Source organism: Chamaea fasciata, unplaced genomic scaffold (genome assembly GCF_029207755.1).
Source record: "Chamaea fasciata isolate MVZ Bird 193981 ecotype frontalis unplaced genomic scaffold, bChaFas1.0.hap1 SCAF_3, whole genome shotgun sequence".
In the NCBI taxonomy this organism is placed as follows: Eukaryota; Metazoa; Chordata; class Aves; order Passeriformes; family Sylviidae; genus Chamaea; species Chamaea fasciata.
In genome coordinates, this window is record NW_027094088.1 from 80011055 (window position 1) to 80033064 (window position 22010).

General features: G+C 36.8%; 1 protein-coding gene across 3 annotated transcripts in view; it reads left to right on the plus strand.

Moving 5' to 3' along the window:
* Positions 1-22010, plus strand: part of ME1 (malic enzyme 1) — a 155014-nt gene that overhangs the window by 60725 nt on the left and 72279 nt on the right. For all 3 annotated transcript variants that reach the window (XM_066179615.1, XM_066179617.1, XM_066179616.1), the window contains exons 4-5: positions 4269-4344; positions 5539-5700. In XM_066179615.1, coding sequence (XP_066035712.1) covers positions 4269-4344; positions 5539-5700 — 238 coding nt within the window. The remainder of the gene's footprint in view (positions 1-4268; positions 4345-5538; positions 5701-22010) is intronic.

The window sequence follows — 22010 nt, forward strand, 5'->3', positions numbered from 1 at the left end:
AGCCCGGGTTTCTTTAGCCTGATGAATTCAGGCTGACAGTCAGTAGCAGCTGCTATTTCAACATCAACTATTTTATAGATTGAAAAACATACCTGTGTATTGCAAAGTAATGAAATTCATCCCTGTACAAAGGGAAAGGTAAAGAAAGTAAAGCTGTCAACAGCTGCATTTCTTAAATCAGCTCATGTCTTGTATTTCTTAGGGCTCAGTGGTCTTGCAATGCAAAGGAACCTGCTATGGTAAGATGTAATGAAAACTTTGAGCATGTTTTATATGGAGAAATGAGGCCACATTAAACAGTCACAATGGGAAATGTGGTGAAAAAGGAGCAGAATGTTCTTTGGGGAGGATAGAGGTACTCTTAGTTCCTGGTTCAAAGTTTGTGTTGTATTGCTTTTTATGATTTTAAAAATAAGAGGGATTTCAGCAGGTACCAAGGAAGTAGTTTACCTCTTTCTTGCCAAATGCAGAAGTTTGGAAGAGTCTAGGCTCAGAAATAAACTGTCTGGCCCCTGAGATTTTTTTGTTGTTGTTATTATTATTAAGCTTGTTGGTTTAGGCTGCTTGGGGAAGTGAAGTCACCTCTACCTCTACTGTTACTCTATGTACAGTTCATAGTTCAAATAACAGTCTTGAATATGTAGGGTTGTAGGGTTGTGAGAAAAGTCTGAACTTTTTTTCATTAAACATGTTTGGCATTTTCTGAGACATTGAGACATGTTAAGATTGCCTCCTGTTGTTATAAGAAGAGGAAAGAAAGGATTATTCTGTTACAATGACACATTTTCCTAAACTGTCCTTTAATAGAAAATAGACAAATACATTGCTGGTAGATCATTGCTTCCTTGAAACATAATAAACAAATACTCCATTTAATTCTGTTGACCTTGTTCTCGTAGATCAGAATTTTAATAAAACAGATGCAAATCATGTGCTGTAGAATGACCTCCACATAACTGGTAAAATTTGCGACAGTGTAGTGAGCTCAGTGACCCAAAATAGATCCACCCTTTGTCGAGTAGATCTTGATGTCCTCCTGTAGGCTCCCCCCGTTACTCTTCAGTCTTACTGCTGGTATGATGAGAATAAAGGAGGCATAGTTACTTCTTTGCCTAATTATTCCTCTGCTGTAGTTTCATACATTTTCTGGCTAGCTGAAGTGGGTGTCACTAGCAGTGCTTGCTTTGGCTGGGCTGGTATCAACCAGTGCTGAGCATGTTCTTCCCCATAATATTTTCCCCTGTATCTTGCTGCTTTGTCCATGTCCATCTGCTTTAGCACTCCCATCCTGAAGTGCTTTGTCAGGTGCACATCCTGCAGGCCATTGTCCAGCAGAGCAGGGTGTGCATCACTGACATGACTGTGCTTATTTTTATGATTAACATTATACTCAAATGGATAATTCAGTCATATTTCCAGATTGAAATCCATGTAGAACTTAATCCAGTTTAAGTCATCTGGCTTGCCCCATGCTTCATTCTTCTTGTAGCTGTGCTATGACACTCCCAAAATAGCTATAATGTCTGCCCACCTAGCAGACAGTTCTGGCTACCTTTTCAGCTTCTCAGCCCTATTCCACTTACAATAACCTTATGCAGTTGGTACTTTCCCTGGCCATGGCATGACCTCATGGAAAAGAAAAAAAACACATGTAGTGCTACCTTTTGATGGCTGTCCGCAGGTAGAATTTCCAGTGAATTCAGTCCCAGTAATACTGGCTGAGTAATCTTGTGGCTGACAATTTTGCAAGTCAGGGTTCCTCTTACCAACCTGGTGTACCTGCTTGCACAGAACACCTTACAGAAGAAAATTGTTTAAGTTAAAGAGATGAAGGATGAGGAAAAGAGATCCAGATAGAAGAAAAAAAAAATCTTCTCTTATTCTGTTCCCTTAAATTTAGGAGCATCTTCTTGGTCAGGCCAGTGTGTCCAGAAATGTTTTACTAAAGGACATAAATAATGGAGGGAAAGGGAGAAAGAGGGGAGTGAAATGCTTTTGACATCACTATTTACACTTCAGCTTTTATTTTCCATTGTGGCGTGAATCTGATCCTGCTTGAACAGATTTCTGAAATACGCTCTCAATACTTATTCAAAGGTCCTTACAAATGTTCTAACAAAATTCCTTCTGGAGCAGCCACCTTGCCTTTATTTTCCTCTGCTGGGGAATTTATTCCATGGTGACCTCTCTCCCTAGCCTGCAGGGAAGAGGTCGTTTAGGCACACTGGCCTGGGCTCTTACTCTTTAGAAAATCAATACGAAATCTTGCTTCATTTAACACAAATCTATTAGGTTGGTGTAAATTGGAGAATGGAGACAAGGAGAGGAGTGATCCCACAAGATCTCTTTCTTCCAGTGCTCTGTGCTTGCTTTCACACACTCATCTGTCACAGTTGTCTCTTGAGGCTAGCAATTTTGATAAGATGTACTTTCTGATTTAACAGTTTACAGGCTATTTTATAAAATGATGCACAGTACAGTACATCAGAAAGGAGGCATCATGTATTTTTCTTTGCTGTTTCATGGCATTTCACTGTTAAGGGACATTTTTTTTCAGGTAGCTGGCTCACAAATAGATACACTTGTGTGCAGTAAATTCTAGAACTTTTCAAAAGTGTTGTAAAATTAACCCACCTGTCCTTGAAGACCTGTTGCCTTCACTGGGATGGAGAAATTAATTTGCTGACAGATGCTACTTATTAAGAAACAACTGAGATACATTAATATCTGGTGTGTTAGTTCTGAGCATGGGAAATGGACGCAGAAGAATAATGAATTAGAAATGCCAGGTTGAGAGAATTTCTAGTTCTAGGGGAAAATGCATAAAATTAAATACTTTGATTAATAACAGCATGGCTTACATTGCTTTTTGTCCTAAATAGTAAAGAATTTCCAGTGCATGTTCTGGACATCAAAGAGGGAAAGAAGACACTTGAATATTAAATACAAAAAACAACATAGAAATATAAATCACATGATAATTTATATATAAACATAATCTAATATATTTGAAATATTTAAACATGTGAAATTAAATATAATGTTCAGACTAATTTTGCTGCCTTAGTATACATTTAACACTGCAGGAGATTTTTTGCTTGGCTTGGTATATGTGCAGTCATATCTGACAAGCATTTTCCTGATTTATTAGTTTCATTTAGATTTATAAGACCCACTTGTATGAATATGAGGTCATATTCTGGTAGACTTAGATTTCAATTATCTTTTCAATAATTTCATCTAATTTTTACCTTAAAACTTTAAAATTGGCAACGGAAAATGCTTTAGAATACTTCTAGTAGATAATGCCTTATATTTACTAATGCAAAATGTAATTACAAGAAGGCATCTTTGGCATGGGCTTCTTCATTGACATTTTCTTTGTGGATTTTGGGAGATTGCATTTAAGTGCATTTATGGATTTCGAGAGATGACATTTTTCCACTATCTTACATGAAAAAAAAGTAGATAAAAAATGGAATTAAATGGACTCTGAGTGGACCTAAATGTAAATCTACCTGTCAAGCAAAATAAATGAAGAATGAAATGCTGAATAGAAGAATAAGATACTATATTGATTTTGCTTAGGTAATAAACAGAAAAGGAATTGAGAATTACATTTTTATATTACTTTGTTCTAAACTCTTCCATAGTGGTGGAACTAAAGGTCAATTTTCAAACACACTTTGGAGTAAAGATTTTTTCTGTTCAGTGTTGAGGATGTTCTCACACTGTTGAGAAGAAGATTTCCCACTTTTGTAACTCAAAATGGCAATCTAATGAAATAGGGAGACTGTTTTCTAAACACACAACTGAATGCTCCTGATTTATTTGATGTAATGATAATATCTGGCTTATTTCAGGTTTTGTTCATAGCTTAAAGCTTTGGCCTATTCTTGTTTGTAAATGTTAGGACTGCTGGGGCAGTAGTGATCACTGTTGTAAGAGAAACTCATTTTGTGGTCAGGGACAACCAGTGAACACATTTGAACAGATCAATTGCTGAGTGAGTGGGTTTCAGAAAGGACTTTTACAGGTTTTTTCTGCTCAGTTAGCTTAGTTGGTTGTTCTTTGACTTCTAAATGCAGATAATTAATTTACTTATTCATACAAAAATAAGCTCTTATTACCAAACTGAATTTATGTAAGTTGGAAACACATTTTCATAGATTTAATGTATTATTTGATTCAATTATATTCAATTATATTACATTTATTTATAATTATTTAATTACCTGTTTGTATGAAAAGTATTTTTTTATTTGCAGAGGTCTTTTTATTTCTATCCATGACCGGGGTCACATTGCTACGATGCTTAAATCTTGGCCAGAAAGTGTCATAAAGGTAAGCACAGGTTTAGTTGCATAGCAAAGCTGATTCTGTTTTTTACCCAAATATGTATTGGTTAAGATATTATTTTTAAGCTTTTTATCAGTTTAGATTTTGGTGGCTTCTTGATTAATTTTTTCAACAGAAAGAATGCTATTACAGCCAAAGTTTGAGGCATTTAAACACTTGCTTTTTTAGTTATAGCCATCATTTACTGATTAATTGGTCAATTACATTGAATATTATGGGCAAAAAACCCCAACCCTGAATGCTTTTTCTGCATTTCAGGAAATCAAAGAGTGATTGAGGTAGGAAGGCACTCACCTAGGCCGTCCTCCTGCTCAAACAAGGTCAGCCAGGGCAGGTTACTCAGGGCTATGTCCAGCTTTTGAGTTTTGAGTATCTCCCAGGGTAGAGAGCCCGCATGATCTCTTGTCAACCCCATTCTAGAGTTTGAGTTAATAGTTCTCCACTTACAGTGCTTCATGATCTCTCTTGAAAAAAATAGGAAATGTCCAACTAAAATGGTTTGCTACTGAGTATGACAAGAAAATTACTGTGTTGTCAGCTGTTTGCCATCCTGAGCACTTCTCTCCTTTATTATGAAAACTCTTTCTTATTAGCATAGACAGTTTTTTGGGGTTTTACTAAGTTATATTTCTGCCAACGAGAGTGCATGCTTCCTGAAATGTGTAAGTATGATGGAGTGTATTATTTACTTAAGGGAAGAAGACATACATCTCTGAAAGGTAAGAACCAGGTGGTTGTAGACAGTCCTGACAAAGGCCAGTAGGAGTGACTGGCTCTGGTTCTACTGAAAACAGACATGACAAAACCCAGGAGTTTGTGGTTCTTCTTTTTTTGTGGATAACTTCCTTTCTCTTCCTATTCTGTTTTCATACTGTTGACAGAAAGAATGTGAGTGGGAACAATGCCAGTTCTCTTGTAATGTAATGCTAAATACCGCTCTTGTGTATTCTTAAAAGTTTTATATGAAAGTCCAATTTACAGTGAAGCAAGAGTCTAAAATAGTGTAACTAAACCACAGTAAAATAAAATAATTTTCCACTTTTGTTGTACTGTTGATTTGTTAGCACCTGTTACAGTTTTTACATATAAAATAAAAGATGATGGTAGGGAAAATAATGGAATACTTAGTGCATACAAGCAAGGAAGTGATTTTTATGGTGTCTTCATTTCTTCCTCCAGGCTATTGTGGTGACTGATGGTGAACGTATTCTTGGGCTTGGAGACCTTGGCTGTTATGGAATGGGCATTCCTGTTGGTAAACTGGCACTTTATACGGCATGTGGAGGAGTAAAACCTCATGAGTGTCTACCAGTGATGTTGGATGTGGGAACAGATAATGAGGTAAATCCTTTTCTGAGGTGTAGAGAGGGGTTTTGATACAATGCTGGCTTTGATTCTGTGCAAACGAAAAAGTTGTAAGGCAAATGTCTCATCCTAATATACAGTGTAGATATTCTAACGTGCACTGTAGACTGTTTCGTAAGGTTTGAGTAATTAAGGACAGTGTTGTCTCTAAAAATGTGCTGCACACACTGTACATATTAAAATGTTGTATAGGACGTTTGATCTCAAGAAGAGGAGGATGAGAGAGTTAAAAAAATTAAGGCAGCATTCTTTCTCCACTTCTGTCACAGAATTTCTCTGCAGTGATTTCCGATATGAATTCTGAATTCAGTTTCAGAATAACTACGCCGCTCCTTTTGGTAAATTACTTAAGGCTGTAGTCTGATCTCTGCTGGCAAGGTGTGTCTATGAACTTATATTGTATGTTCCCTTTAGTTATAAAAAGCCTTGTAGTGCTATGAATTTTCCCCAAGTGAAGTTCTAGTACTTCAAGTAAGTGGACCTTACCCTTTTTAACTTGGCTTCCCATTTGTGTGAAATGCAGATATTTAAACTTGTTGAAAATTTCCAGTACTCTTAGGATTACTGGTTAATTACTTGGCCTTGATCTTCCTTTTTTTTTTGTCTGAAAGAATATTTGAAAAAAGACTCTGAATGATGTTAAATTATAAAGAAAGCCACCTGCAATGTATTAATGCTTCTATAGAAGATGCTGTATTATAAATGGTACAAATGTTGGACTTTATGCATGATAAGTGTATCAGAGATTTATGTGTGTTATAGCTAAACAAAGCATTCCTGTACCAATAAATTTAGGTGGGGCTTCTGGATCGTTTGGTTTGGGTGTGTGCATCTTCAGCTTTACACACACCTCACCCCTGCCCCAGTGGGGTCACTTAGACAATGCATGATGAAAGCATTACTGAACAAGAAATGTCTGTTCCCCTTTCTCTGTGTCCCACCAGATCCCCCTTCTTAAAGCAGACAGGCTTTTATATACAGAGATGTATCTGAACCTCTCACAAGCAAGTAGCAAGTAGCCATATCTAATCACATACAAGTCTCACTAGCTACAAAATATTTTTATTTTTCGTTGGAGCAGTGGTGACAGTTTTCTGATTTATTAATGAATGTTTTAATGTATGTTTCTAGGCGGTTAATTGCATCGGCTACTTCTGGTACTTGAGTAAGCTTTTCATTTTGCTTTTTTGCTTGTGTTTCATTGTAATTTTAAATTTTTTGTAGCATATTATGTGCTTGAAAGATATCAAATCTATATATACACACAGCAACAGCAAAACAGGCTTATCCATGGTAGTAACCCAACTTTCATGTCACTGTTCTTGTGCCTAAGGATTGAGTTCAATGCATATGAAAGAGTGGCACACAAAGTATTACAATGTGTGTAAAATTTGTGTGACCTAAAGTTTTATTGATGCTTTGAAATACCTTCTGATCAGGAGGATGCCTTTTGGTTTTTTTTTTTTTTTTTTTCATCTTGGGATATGGCTTCCTATATTAGGACCATAGGGAATGAATTCTGAATTCTTGGAATATGAGTAGATGTAACTATGTTGCTGTATGCTTTAACTGATTACTTGACATGGGCCTGAGAGTATTCATTAATGGGAGCTTGGATATAGTTCCCAGGCTTCTTTCAACAAAGTCAGGGATCCTGGGGCACCATCTCTCTTAATTTCTTCCCTCAACACCCTTCCTCTCATCCAGTAGCACTTCCCTGTTCCCTCCTTAACACTTACGTTCATGTAACCAGTTGATGAGTCACTATAGAGAACTGAAATGACCAAAAAGCATCCACATTTTTCTGGCTAAGCTGATTATATTAGGCCAAGCTGGCACGGAATTGTATTGCAATTCCTTGTCTTAAAAGCTAAACCTCTTGAACAAATAAGTGTCTTTTTTGGCTATATTTTCTTATTCTAGTCAGGATTTTCCACAGTAAGACACAATAGAAATCACTCTCAGAACTTGTGCATGTATAAATAATAATTATGCTGAACATGTTTTTTGAAATGTGCAGATGTTTTCCATTTAGATTAGTTCCTTCTCCCATTCTGTGGGGGCCTCCCTGTTTCAAAGGACATTTTAAAAATGTACTTTTGGCAGCTATAATACAGAGGTGCACAACCTGCAAGTTCTCCAGAAAGATTGATTCTTACTCTAAAGCAGATTGCAAAAAACCCCAACTTGACAAGCTCTCATCCTATATTGTTTTGTCGTGTACAGAACTCAAGACACTAACTTTGAGGAGCAAAACCCTTTGCCTTGAGGAGCAACTCACTCAGTTTGAAATGGTTATTAAAGTCCTTCTTACTGTTAGTTTTAGCAGAGGTATTTTTAGCTAGGGTATTTTCCTGTTACTCATAAAGTCAAGGAAAGAAAAGAGGTGCAAGTAGAGCATTTTTATACAATTGCCTAGATAATAAGCAAGAGAAATGGAAACTGCTTATTTATGGGTAAAAAATTGACCTTATAGAACGTCCCGTGTGACCAAGCTAATAAATGGTTCCATGCAGTTGGTGTGGGACTGAGTGTCCAAAATAAGCACTGTTGACTGCTGCCAAAAATAATAGGCCTCTTTCTTAAGGTATTGACAAGGCGAGTAAATACTGAGGAATATTTTATTCAAAGCATTTAAAATATTATTTGGAGTACTGCTAGCTATTTACTGCAAACCATGGCAATCTCACTAAAAGTTATGCCTTTCCAGTCGCCATGTATGTTTTAGATGTGAGGATGGTGCTTCTTAGATGGGATTTCAATACAATTGAAACATACTTAGGCATTAGTCTGAGTGCTGATATGAAAGTGTTGTTGGAAAACCTGCGGTGGTATGATCTCTGGATCCTGAGTGTTCATCTAATATTGCAGAGATATATGTTAAATCACCTTGCAGTGGTTAAAGAAATAGACTGTAGAGGAAAAATGAATAATTGTCAAGATAAACACAACTGCAGTTTAGTGGAGATCTACCTGAAACACATGTTCAACCCTGGAAGAGAGATGGTTTAAGGAGGATGGAAATAAGCTGGATCAAAGAGAAACATTTAAACATCAAAATTTGAGTGATGATAGTTTTCTGCTTAAAGGTGTGAATAAACTCTCACAATATAAACAATGTTGAGACAAGCCTTGTTGGTTAAAAACTGGTCTGGCTTACTAGGATGTGAAAACTGGCAGTTTAATAAAACCAAGCAAAGCCTAGTAGTAGAAACCAAGGTCAAAAACTATCTTTATAGGCAGTAAAAAACAAAAGACACTGAAGAAAAGTAACTTAATAAAAGTAATTATGAATAATGAGAATGAGGTTTTCTGTTTCACCTGATGCTTTTCCTTAGTGATGGTACATATGGAAGTATTAGATTGTCCCTAGAAATATGGTACATATTCTTAAATGTAAGTTTTTTCTATCTTGACAAGAAGTCCTATTTCCCATTTTATTAACAGCAAGTGAATATGTTGAAAAAGCTTTCAAAGTTTGTCAAGATCATTAAACTAGAATGTTCAAATAATGCTTTGTCAGTTCTTTTTTTTTTTAAAAAAAAAAAAAAAGTGATAAAAGGTTTCTCTGTACCACACTGAGCTGGGTGTGGAGGAAGTAATAGTTTTTTCTTGGGTGTATCTGGGATGAATTGCAAAAATCAGGAAGACTGGATTAAAGGTAAGGCTCTTATTGAAAATGCAATGACCCTGGTCTAATGAGCATTTACAGATTTTTGGTTGACTTATTTTTTACCTTGGAAAGACAGTTGAATTCTTACTGTTTCTCTTAAGAAACTAGACTAATGAAGAAGCAAAGCAAGCCTCTGGTGTTACTGGAGAAAATGCAATTTAAAAATATGTGTTTCTGTGAGGAATAATAAAATACTTGTGGGTTTATGGTATCTCAGGGTTTGGGTTTTTTTTCAGCTCTGCAATGTTTAATATCTTTATCAGTGACTTGGAGGCAATGTTTTATTGTTCAAGGGTCACAAAAGAGGCATGGTTTTGTTAAAGTACTATTATCCAGACAGAGGAGTAATGAAATCTAGCAAGACTGATGCCTTGTATTATATAGAAGTCAAACCAATGGTGAAAGGGTTTCTTTTGACCATAAAAATTTCAATCTAATACTGGATGCTTAGCAGAGGAATGAGAACTGTGTTTATTTGATACCTTAGAAAAGAAGCTTTGACAAGTTCATGGCTGCCAGACCAATTCTAAACTGATCACATGTGTAAATTCAATCTTGGCAATAGCCAGTTGTGGGAGATTTGGAAAGATTGTTTGTTAGCTTTAAATTTAAACCATTTACCATAAATTTCAGTTTAGGTAGAAAGCATTCAACTCTTTCAAACAGTACTTTCACATAATGTGGAAGAGCCAGGACAGCTCATATTGAGAGGACTTTTTACGCAGGCAGTTTCTAGCGGAAGACATGATGGTGCTCTGAGCGCCAGCACAGTGCTGTGTGGATTGCCCAGGGGTCAGAAGTCATTCCAGCTGCAGTGGCTGCAAGGAAGCTGGACACACAAACATTCTCTTGCCCTGTGTAGACATAGCTAAAAAGCTGATCGGTCACATGTATATGCCCTTAATGTGCCGATGAATCATGATGGCCAGTTTGCTTTTAAAAAATGTTTGTTTGAATTGGTTTTTCATTTGTACAATTGGTGATCTCTTCTCCAAAGTAATAAGAGATAGGATGAGAGAAAATGACCTCAAGCTTCACCAGGTGAGTTTTAGATGGGATATTAGAAACAATTTTCTTCACGGAAAGGGTCGTTAAACGTTGGAACAGACTGCCTGGGGAAGTGGTAGAGTCCCCCTCCCTGGAGGTATTTAAAAGCTATGTAGCTGTGATGCTTAGAGACATACTTTAGTGCTGGACTTGGCAGTGCTGGGTTAACAGTTGGACTCATTGATCTTAAAGGTATTTTCCAACCTAAGTAATTCTATGATTCTATGATTTAAGCACTGAAAAGTGCACAAGAGAGAGAAATATGTAGGGCAGCAGCTAGGGTAGCTACTCCTTCATCTGTGACAGTTCAGGGACTTGCTGTTTCAAGTTGTTTCCTGCATGCTTGCTTTGGAATATTTTTTTCTCTTAACTTACTAAAATATTGAAGTACAGGAATGTGATGGTTCTCACAGTTGCCCTAAATAGGTCAATGAGCATGCCTGGGCTGGTAGTTCCGACTCCTCTGGAGGAATGACAGGCATCTGTGCTGGAATATGCAATCCAGAAAAGCTGAGGTGCAAATGCAAGCTCAGCTTTTCAGCTTATCCTGGTCAGCCCCAAATTATTTACAATTGTCTGTTCCAAGAATTAGTACCAGCCTTCCAAGATTCATATTCTTGAGGAGTATCTACGCATAAATATGCAAATGAAAGCTGTTGAGAAAACGGAAACAAACCTACTTTTATTATTCATATTTCAACCACAATAGAAACCTGGACAGTAGAAAACTGTTTATAGACGAAACCTGTAATTTGATACCTTATCAATCTAAAAATATGTTTCCAGTAAATAATTTAAATTGTGCACAGTTGCAGGAATTTATAAATAAAGGAGAATCACAATTTTCATGCATATGTAGAGTAGTGGCATTTTTACACTTTTCTTAAAATATAGAAAATATGTAATGAGAATGATTATGCTTTCTGATTTTAAAAAGGTCCTGTTGCCTTCCCCTTGAATGATGATTGTTAGGACTGGACACATTTCAGTGACAGTTTTACTGTGAAATAACAGTGAAATTTCCTGAATTCTATGAATAGAGGTTGGTCCCGTCTATATAAAAAGACTCTATTTTTGTATCTGGTGCATATATGAGAATCTCATTTCTAGGTTATATTCTGCAGTGTGTTCCCTAGTAGTTTTGCATATTTCTGCAATACAAATGACACTATGTGTGATCAAAATAGGTTTCCAGATGTGCAGCTTACATTTAGTTATGTTAAAATGTTATTGACCAGATTAACCTGGCTGATGGAAAGAGGCTTTTTCACATGTTCCACAAAACAGTCAGGCCAAGGAAGGTGCTCAGAAGTGATGCTGTGGCCCAGTGGTGCTGAGTTCCAGGCACCAACATTTGTAAAACTATTGATGAAGTAAATATTCTGTGGGTTTTTTATTTTTTGGTTGCTGCCTGTCTGTGTCAGTCTGGTAGGAGATAATTGCACTTTCCTTTACCATTTAAGTTTTATTTCACAAGTGGTTTTTTTCCCCCCTTATATCTTGCTGCTGTAGTGCCTTCCCTGGAAGTATACAGGCAGCACTTGAGCAGATGAGTAAATAGATGACCATTGCTTTTTCTTCCTCTTTCTGAACTTCGAGTTGGCAAGAAAACAACATAATTGGATACTATTTTTTCTAGAGTCAATGTCATGAGTAATTTTTCCATTCTCTCTTCAGTGTTCAGAAGTATTGAAAAGTAAAGTAATATCTGAACTTAAAGTCCTGTCCAGCCCACTGTGAAGGAGACAAAACCCCACAGTTTTATTTTGTCAGAATCAGTAGTCTCCTTTTAAATTTATTCAGTTATTTGAAGTGGACTGAGTTTATGGTAGAAGAGGGAATGGACACTTACATCTCATTTTATAGATGCATGCTCTAAAATTGAGGGGTTTAGTGTTATCTTTCCAGTGTGTTTCAAAAGGTCCATGTCTAAAATAAATATGGCATCATCAATCTCTCCTAAACATGCTTTATTTAAATAGCAGGAGTACCCAGAACTGTGCCAGCACCCGTATTACACTTGCAGACTTAAAAGTGCTTTGGAGAGTGGATGGCACTTACAGGACCCACCATTTTCCCTCAGTGCAGGGACCAGTGGGTGATGTGTTTGAGTGGGTCACGAGTATCTGACAGCTGATGTTCTTCAGTAAATTTTGAGAAGTTTCCTTTTCTTGCTCTTTAATGCTCTTATTGAATAGCTACACTATGTCTGGTAATACATTCACAACTTGAAAATTTCTTAAGTTATTTTTACTCAGTGTTTTAACTCTGGGTTAAAATTTGGGTTGAGATGGGTTGAGAATTTGTAAGTGTAGTAATAGATCTAGATTTACCCAAGGTCCTGAGATTTCCAGTGTGTTTCCGTCTTCTAAAGACAGCCTCTTCGAGTTTGTCTTCTCTTTTGTCCTTAGTTTTCTGCAATTTTTTAATTACTGTTTCTTCTATATCTTCTACCTTACTCTGTATTTCCATGGTTATATTAAACCTTCAAGAAGACTGTACAAATGTCGTCTGGTTCCTAAGGGATACGTTCTACTAATGATATATTAAGAGAGCTGAAACACAAAAACATTGCCTACCCCTTTTATGAAGTAATTGTGCCCAGAGGGGAACAACATTTCCCACAGAATTTAGAGCTGTTAAAAGTTTTTACTTACTTGCAAATGTAGAAGATCATTTGCTGTTCTTTATCATGGTGTTCCCAGGGGAACATATTGCATCTCCTCTCTTGTTTTCATTTAGCTGCTTTTCTCATATTTTGTTAGGCATACATCAGGAGCTATGAGTACTAGTGCTTTTACCAATAAAACTCAAATATAAATGGGCCTGGATTTTAAACATTTATTCTCTTTAAATATTATTCTTAGTTTCAGAATGTGTACACTATCAGCATTTCTTTTAATGTTGCAGTGACTTGTAATGGCCTTTGTTCTTTACTATTGCAGTAGAAAGGCATTCTGTGTTTACAGTACTACTGTTAGAGTGCTCATCTTCTTTTACCCTAATAGAGGGGTGAAAAATACCTTGATCTTCATTTCCTCTCAGTAGCAAAAACACTTACAGTCCTTTCTAAATAAATAAAAAAAAAATGGGGAAAGATTTTTTTTTCACCAGGGATTTACTGTTTTTATTGTACAACTAAAGGTTACTGCATTTTTAAAAATGCATCCATTTGTTCTAGTATAATTAAATTAAAGGAGACTTTCAAGTATATATTATCTTTTTAAGATGCATGTTGTATAAAATAATATATTATTATATATTTCAGTGCCAGACTTACATTCACCATCATTCTAAATTGTCTTTCCTAAAGTTCTCTTATGCTGTCATAAGATACTAAAGATGTGTTTGCAGTTTGCTTGTAGCCATCCAGCCTTTCCATGTTGCCTGTGTACTAAACCCAAATCTAGACTTTTCTAGTATGCCCACTTTAAATTCAGTGGAATGGACAGTTATAATCTTGTGTTTGAATTATTGGTCTTAAAGAGTCTGGGGCCAAACCAGGTAAGCTCAGAAAGACTTAAAAAGAGATGAAGAACTTGACAGTCATCCTAACCTGAGCTCATCCTCTGAGGCTAATTTGGTAAAGGGAGTAGGTGCTGCTTTCTGTAGAGGAACAGTCTCAAAGTGGTCTGATGAACTGTATTTTAAAATGGTTGTTAATTTCTTTTCTTGTTGATTATTATAAAGTTAGACTAGTTTAGATGTAGAAGTATCTAGTAAAGTTTCTTAAGTTTGCTAACATGAATTCATACTCAGTTGCACTTCACTTGCCTCTCTCTGCATCTGAGATGTGATTACTGTGTGACTCAGGGGACTTTTACTGAAACTGAAACTTGATTTTGAACTTATGTCAACCTCTTATTAAACAGACTCTTGTTATCCTTGAGAAGTGTCATTCTACTGCTCTTTGAGAAATGCCATTCCACTGCTTAGTGCGTGAGAAGACCTCAGCAATTGTCTGCTACTTTTGATCCATTGTCATCTGTTAAACTTTGTCATTTTGGCTAGGAATATATGGTATTCTTTTTCTGAGACTGTTAATTTAGTATTGTGAAATTTGCTGTTTATGATTATTTCTTTAATGAAATGTTCTATTTTGTTAGACCATGGAAAATGTGAAAAACCTAGGTGGTGCCTCAGATTTTCACATTTACCAAACAATGTGTTGGTAATGACTTTTAAGACCTGAGAAGTTGAAGAGGGAACGGTTTTAGAAGAAAGAATATAGGTGGTGACACAGGATTTAAGTCTCAGTTTCAGCTGACACTAGAAAGAACAAGCTGTATAGTAATGTTACAGGCAGTTCTGTCAGTCCATTTAATTTCTTCTTACTTCACTTTTCAAAGCAAGGGGATCCATGAAAGAGGGGAGAAATTAATATCTGGAAATGCTTATTTTGGATAGCATGCATGAATATCCATAGACTAAATTGATGGCAGACTTTGTTTGAAGATACCTTGGACTTTTCCAATTCTTTATGCTCAGAAGACAGCAACAGATAGTGTTTGTTTTTGTTGGCTTTCGCAGTAACTGCTGTCAACCTTCTCAGCTATTTCACAGGCAGTGGGGAAGACTAGAGAAGGAATGGGCATAAAAAATAGCTATTTTCACAAAAGGTGGGAAAATATGTGTTATTTATGGCTCCACATATGACAGCCTATCTTCTGGGACAAAGCTTGTCATGCTTGAATTGTAAAGGTGCTCTTAAAAATGTTGGCTTTGCACTAGCAAATCTACTTTGTGCTCAGAATGACTTTTTCTTTTTTTGTAATAGTGATAGGACAGATATATAGTTGAGATGCCAGCACCAAAATAATGTCAACATACTTTTTTCAGTCCAGGGGACACTATTGGCGTGACTTGTTGGTCTAGGAAGAGCTCCAACCCTTTTGACTCTAGTAAAGAAAATGTCTGAATGTCAGCACAGAAGACAGGGATGTCAGGGTCAAAGGAAGGACCATGTGGAAATAGCTTATGGAAGTAAATGAAATAAATAGACATAAGTTTAATAAAACTGAGGAGAGGTCACAGCAAGTGGTGGAGATTTACAGTTATATGTGAGTGGAAAAAAAATAAAAACAAAATATCAGAACTGTTGGTGTAGAAATGAGACACACTGGTAACCTAGAATAAGATTTTCAGTTCTGTAAATGGGATGTTAAAAATCTGTTCAATTACCTGTCTGATGGACTTGAGACACTCTGCTGTCATAATGTGCGAGCTAATACAATATTAGCAAAATCTTCTTTATTAGTATAGTATTAAATATGAGTGAAAAAGTCTTTGAAGGTTTTTTTTAAGGCATATTTTATCTTTGTTATTTTTCAGATGAAGGAAAATTATTAAGATGGCATTCTTCTGAATACTAATTAATAATAAGCCTTTACTGGTGTCATATTCAATAAGTCTTTGCTGCTGATTCACTTTGTTGCTGGTTTGCTTTTTGGTTTTGAGTTTGTTTGGGGATTTTTGCTGTATTTTTGTCTGGTCTTGAAAGCTGGATGAGTCCTTATAATTAGACATTCCAGCTACCTCTCCTAAACAAAATTTGTAAATGTCAGTGCATGAACATAATGGGAATAATGTGTTTGTTGCTTTGCAAAAATGGTACAGAAAAGTTAGATGTATTAAAAGTGTATGAACCACCCCAAGCAGCTTTATCTTGTCACTCTCTTGATTAAGCTAAAAAATGTAATGTACTGAGATAGCTAACTTTACAGGAAAAAAGAAAGATAAATATCTCTAACTTCTTTAAAGCATTCCACTGAGGCTAGACTTTTTAGGGTACCATATAGGCTGCCATGAATACTGTTTGGCCTCTTCTTAAAGATTATTGTTCGGCCACCTTCTGTAATTTATTATAAGCACTTATGGCTGCACCTTCAAGTAGGTTTTAGCATGTTATCCCTCATGTTTTTTGAGAGAAAGAAACTTTTGAAAGTTTGGTTGCAGTAATCTATTTCTATAGCTTCCAGTTCCCATTATCCATCAGCTATATTTCAAAGTGTAGGGTATTGTAACATGTTTCTTGATGTGTGACAGGACATGTGACTGCGATTTTAGCCATGTGGCAGCTGGGGTTCATGAAGAAGAAATTGTAGTCATTAACTCTGTGGTGCCTGTGGGAGGTCAGTTGTGTAGGGAGCTTAATAGTTCATCTGAGCCGTTTCTCTGATTCAGTAAAAGCCTTTATAGAAAGTAGATATCAGGAGTTTTAGGAGATTTCTTGTGAGATTTCTTCTGGAAATGATATGAATAAAATACACGAGATTTCTCAGATTTCTTTTCTTTTTTACCATTGTTTGTATGTTAAAATATTAGTGATTACATGCAGCACAATGTGCTGAAGTCCTGAAAGATGTTGGATTCTTCAGGACTATTGTTTTCTCAATAGGCAAATGATTAAGTTTTTCAAGAAATGCCACTGGCATGCAGACAACCATTTGTTTTCAGTTTTACTGTGTAAAAGAGTTATGCATGCTAAAATTGTCTGATGAAATGTTCCTCCAAAACCATGGTTCTGAGTGTCTTCCAAGTTCCAACTCAAATAACAGGCATTTGTGGAATTGGCATTGTCACTATCCCTGCAGACAGATGTTAACATCAGGAGAGTTCTCTCAGGCTGTTAAACATAATGCAGAATATTTATCTTGCTGTTTTGTTTTATTTTCTTAAAATACACAATGAAAATTTTATTTTCTTAAAATACACAATGAATGAATGAATTAACCTCCCTGTTCTTCTCACTAACTCTGCTAGATATGGTTCTGGGACCAGGTTGCATCATAGAATCATTTAGGTTTGAAAAGACCTATAAGACCATTAGGTCCCACTGTTAACCCGGCATTACCAAGTCCACCTGTAAACCATGTACTGAAGGGCCACATGCCCTTTTAAAGACCTCCAGGGATGGGAACTCAACCATTTCCCTGGGCAGGTTTTTCTAATGCTTGAGAAACTGTTCTGAAAAGAAGCCTCTGTATTCCATCCATAGTGACAGTGCCCTGTTCATACAAAGCATTCCATTATTTTCAGATTGGCACAATTAACACAGAAAATGGATCTTTCCATACTTTTCCTCAGTATTTTTCCAAGATTAGAAATTATTTCCCCTTCATCCTGGTAATCACGTGCCTTAGTTATGAGCTGTTTGTGACAGCTGCTGCTTGGTGCATAACTTGATGTAGATTTAGAAGAAGAACCTGATGAATCCCTATGGTGGTGATACACAAGCATGGTACTAGAAGAACTCTGATGCTTTAAAGATCAGTCTAACAAGAAGTTTATTATCTTGGTTTTGAAGCTAACCTTCTGTAACAAAAGACGTTGGCACAATTGTATTGTTAGAATTGAAAAACTTTTTAGTTTTTTATCTTCTAGTGTGAGAAACGCAAGGTAACTTGCTAGCTTTGAAGGCAGTTTTTTCTTTTTTTCAATTACAGTACTTTCACAAACAACATCTAATCCAATCCTCAGGAAAATGCTTTCTTTTCTCCTTATGAACTGCATATGACTTATGATGGCCATTCTCTGAAACGTACTTCTAATAGTTTTTAGAAATTAAACTGGTTGAAAATCATCACTGTAAGCTGTTTGACCTGAAAAAAGGTTTCAATGGCATTTAAATTTCAGGGAAATACCATTATTTTTTTGCTTTATCTGTTGGCCAGCAAAGCTGTACTTGTATGGTACACTACTCAGCTCTTCCCAGGTCTTTCCTGATTGGAAATTGCCATAAATATCAAGTTGCACAGAGCACTTTTGTCAGATTGTCCAAGTACATTTACTGCAAGAATTTTTTTAATATCAATGGAAACTTACTGAAAAAGCTTTGTTATTGTTGTGTGAATGTTTTATACTGAGTACTGGAAAGGTGAGCAGGTGAAACAAAAGCCAAATTGCTCTGAAAAAGATACAATTCATCTGATGTCAGATGTATTACTGCTTTAAAAATTTTTAACTTTAGTATTTAATGTCAAGTACGGCAATATATGGTTAGCCTAGCTGTACTGTGTATTACCTGCAGTTTTCAGAACTCACCAAGTAAGGGGGTTTGGGTGTCCTTGTGAATTCCAGATTGTTTCGAAGGGAACTTGGGCATGTGCATCATTAATAGACCTGTGGCTGTAACTGTGTGTTTCAAGTGCTCAGAAATCTTGAATTACACCTAAAAATCATAAGATAAATTTAATATAAAAGTATAATTTCTATAAAATATTTTATAATTCCCAGCATTTGGGGGTTTAGCTATGAGAGTTACTCAGGTATATCTAGAGACTCACACTAGAAGGCAACACTGCTCTCTGCCCCTGCACCATCAACAACCCTTGAGCTTGTCATCCATCACTTGGTTCCACACACTGACTTGTGGACACAAGTGAGTCATGTCCCAATCTGGTTTGGAAGAGACAGCAACCCTTTGAAAAACCTGAAAAATCAAGTGCCTCTTGCCCCTTGCTGCTGCACCTTTCTGTCTTTGGATTTTGCACTTGGTGCACCCTTGCTAATGAGGGCTCACGTAACCACACATTTGTGTATCTCAGGTGTGTTTGTAAATGTTACTCTCAGAGGGCTGGGTGCTCTTCAGCTTTGCGTGCTCCCTCGCAGGAATGTGTTTGACTTCCTGGAAGAGCCCTTCTGGTAGCCATGGCATGAGCTGGGGGGCTGCAGGCAGATGGTGCCGTGCGAGGGGCTGGAGGCTTGTCCCCCTGGGCACCCAGCCACCGTCTGCCCACAGCACTCGCACACTGGGGCCTTTATTCAGTGCCACATACATGCGCCGGAAACATCCCACAGAATGTCCTTGGCACAGCCTGGCCTTGTGCAGTCTTGCTTGGGGACGGGCTGTGGTAATTTCATAGCGTGTTACAAGATTCCTTCATGAAGCATTCTTTCCAGCCATTAGAGGGATTTTTATTTTGTTGTTAAAGTTCGCTGGAGCTGACGGTTTTTCAGCTGTGCAAGGCTGTCTGCATGCGTGGGAAATCACTAGAATATAAGCAACAGGGTTCAGTGAGCATTCAAAGCTACAACTGGTGATTCCTCTTCAGGTTAAGAAATGAGTAAGCTCCGTGAGCCGAAGCAAGCACAGGATGCATTGACACTTTAATGACATTATGAAATTAAAGAACAAGTTGGGTTGAATAAATGAAGCCTGTCTTTAAGGAGAAAGAATTTAAAAAGTCTAGTCTGGGTGTGCAAATCTATACTATCATTATACATATATAAAAGAGAATATATTTTCCATATTTTTTACCACAACCTTAAATTCTTTTAAGTCAAATTTTTAAAAACCATAACTACCTTTCTGTTACATTAGGATATTGCTTCACCAGAGTTTTAATAAATTTTTGTATTTTGAACTGTCTCAAAAATCCATAATACTCTTTGCTCATGATTTTACTCGACAGTAGTCGTTCTCTTCAAGCACTGCATTCAAGATTGATGACAAAGGAGCACTATGAATGTATTATCTTTTAAACTCTTCACTATTAAAAGTCTAGAATTTTGTCTGAACAGACAAGGGACAATTTTCAGTGATCTTTTAGGGTTACAGGTGGGAAAACAGTATTTATAATACGGCTGTATCTTTGTCTCTAAAGGGCTGACAGCCACTTGGTTTTGGCAAGGTGAGCACAGCTGGGCTCAGCTGTTAAAACTCATGTCCAGGGTTTTTTCCTCCTTTTTTAGTAGCTAGAATGACCCATTGTGATACCCAGTTTTGGCCTCGTATTTTGGCATCCTTTGTGACATCCTGTCCTTTGGAGGAGCCCAGGGAGGAAACTGAGGGACAAAGGGAGCTACTGCTCTGTATGCTAGTACCTGTCCTGGGATGTCTAGATAAAATGTTAGCTGAGACACCCAAATACAAGATCTCCTTCTTTTAGGGAGAAACAGAGAATAAGGCTCCTTTTTTTCTTGTGCAAGAGACCCCTTGCTAACATTTGCAAATATGTTGACAAAGGTCTGGTGTTTAGATAGGAGGGGCCGCAATCTCTTCCTAGTGAGTATGTTATATGGCTAGTCTAATTCAAAGAAAACAAAATTTCAGAAAAAAATCTTTAGTTCTTTGATTATGCAACTTATTTTTTCAAAGTATTCTACACCCTCAAACCCACTTAGTAGCATTCAACTCATCCAAAATTCACTTAGCACTTGGAAACACAGAATTTATTACACAGTTTAACGGCATCATCCTGTATTTCAGACTTCAAAACAAGCTTATTCAAAGAAAAGAAAGGCTTTCTAGTCTAATATAAATTAAAATATTATACACTCTTTCTAATGCTGTGAAAACTGCTGTAAGCAGTTCTTGAAGGACAGAAAATTGTGATTCAACATGTTAGTGCTTACAAACTGAAAGTGTAAATCAATGCAGATTGATTACTGGGTAATGAGTATTGATGGCAGTTGAAGTTAAGTCCAAAACATTGGCATGTTTCTAACAGGCTAACTGTTTTTATTGGGAATGTTTCACATCAAGTGAAATTTCAGTCTTGCGGAACAAAAATAAAAGTTTGGAATATGCAGCTTTCCTGGAGAACAGAAACCTTCCTGTGCTCACCAGCCCATCCCCAGCCTTTTAAAACTGAGACAAGAAAGTTACGAGAATTTAGAGTGTATTAATGTAAGAAAATATTAAGACTTGAAATAGCAGTGGCATCCCCCGGGTGTTCTTAGTAACTGTGTGCCCTGTTAGACGAATCATGCTCTGAAATGTGTTTAATTTCTGGCATGTGGCATGTCTTTGTCCCAAAGCTTCAGATGTCCCATGCAAATACAGTTCTCTTTTTGCTTTATAACTGTGCCTCTAGTGCAAATCGTTTCCCATTGCAGGGTTTTGGCTGGAGGGTTTTGGCATTTTAAAGGCGTGGGGTTTGCTGCTACTCTGGAGCATTACTGTACACCAAACACTGTCTAGGTAGCACTGAGTAATTCTGAACTATCTCTACTCCATCAGCGGAAAGTCTCAGGGTCTTGCAGATGTTCCCCTACAATTTTCCATGAAGCTGTTCACTAAAGGATATATTTGTTCCAAAGAAACATCTCAGTGCCAAGTTTGGGAGTAAATGACATTTCAGCGTGTTGTGCTCAACTGATGAAGTATTTAAGTGTGCAGTTTTCTGTTTCTCACTGGTTTGGCTTTTGTACCTAAATTAGAGCCAGGTGCACAGCTCAGCCTTGCTTGAACTTTGATAGTTTGCTGATCTCTTTAAGTAAGATGGCATAAATGTTTTGCCTTTTTCTTAAAATCCCCAAAGGTCATTACAATTTTAATGCATTCAGTGGTGCTTCAAAGAACTCGTTATTTTGCACAGCTAATTCTAAATAGATCTATATGATATTTCCACTACCAGAACTTCAAATAAACCCTTTATTCTTAGAAAACACTATTTCTGTTAAAGCTTGAATGTGCCATATTGGTAAACTTAAATATTTCAGAACTTTTTTAGTTTAGTCTTAGAATAAACAGGTCTAAAAATAAGCTGGCATCAACTTTTTCAGTGTCATGTGGTATGGATATGTGGAACCCACTAACCTGGAAAAAGGAGAGTTATGTTTT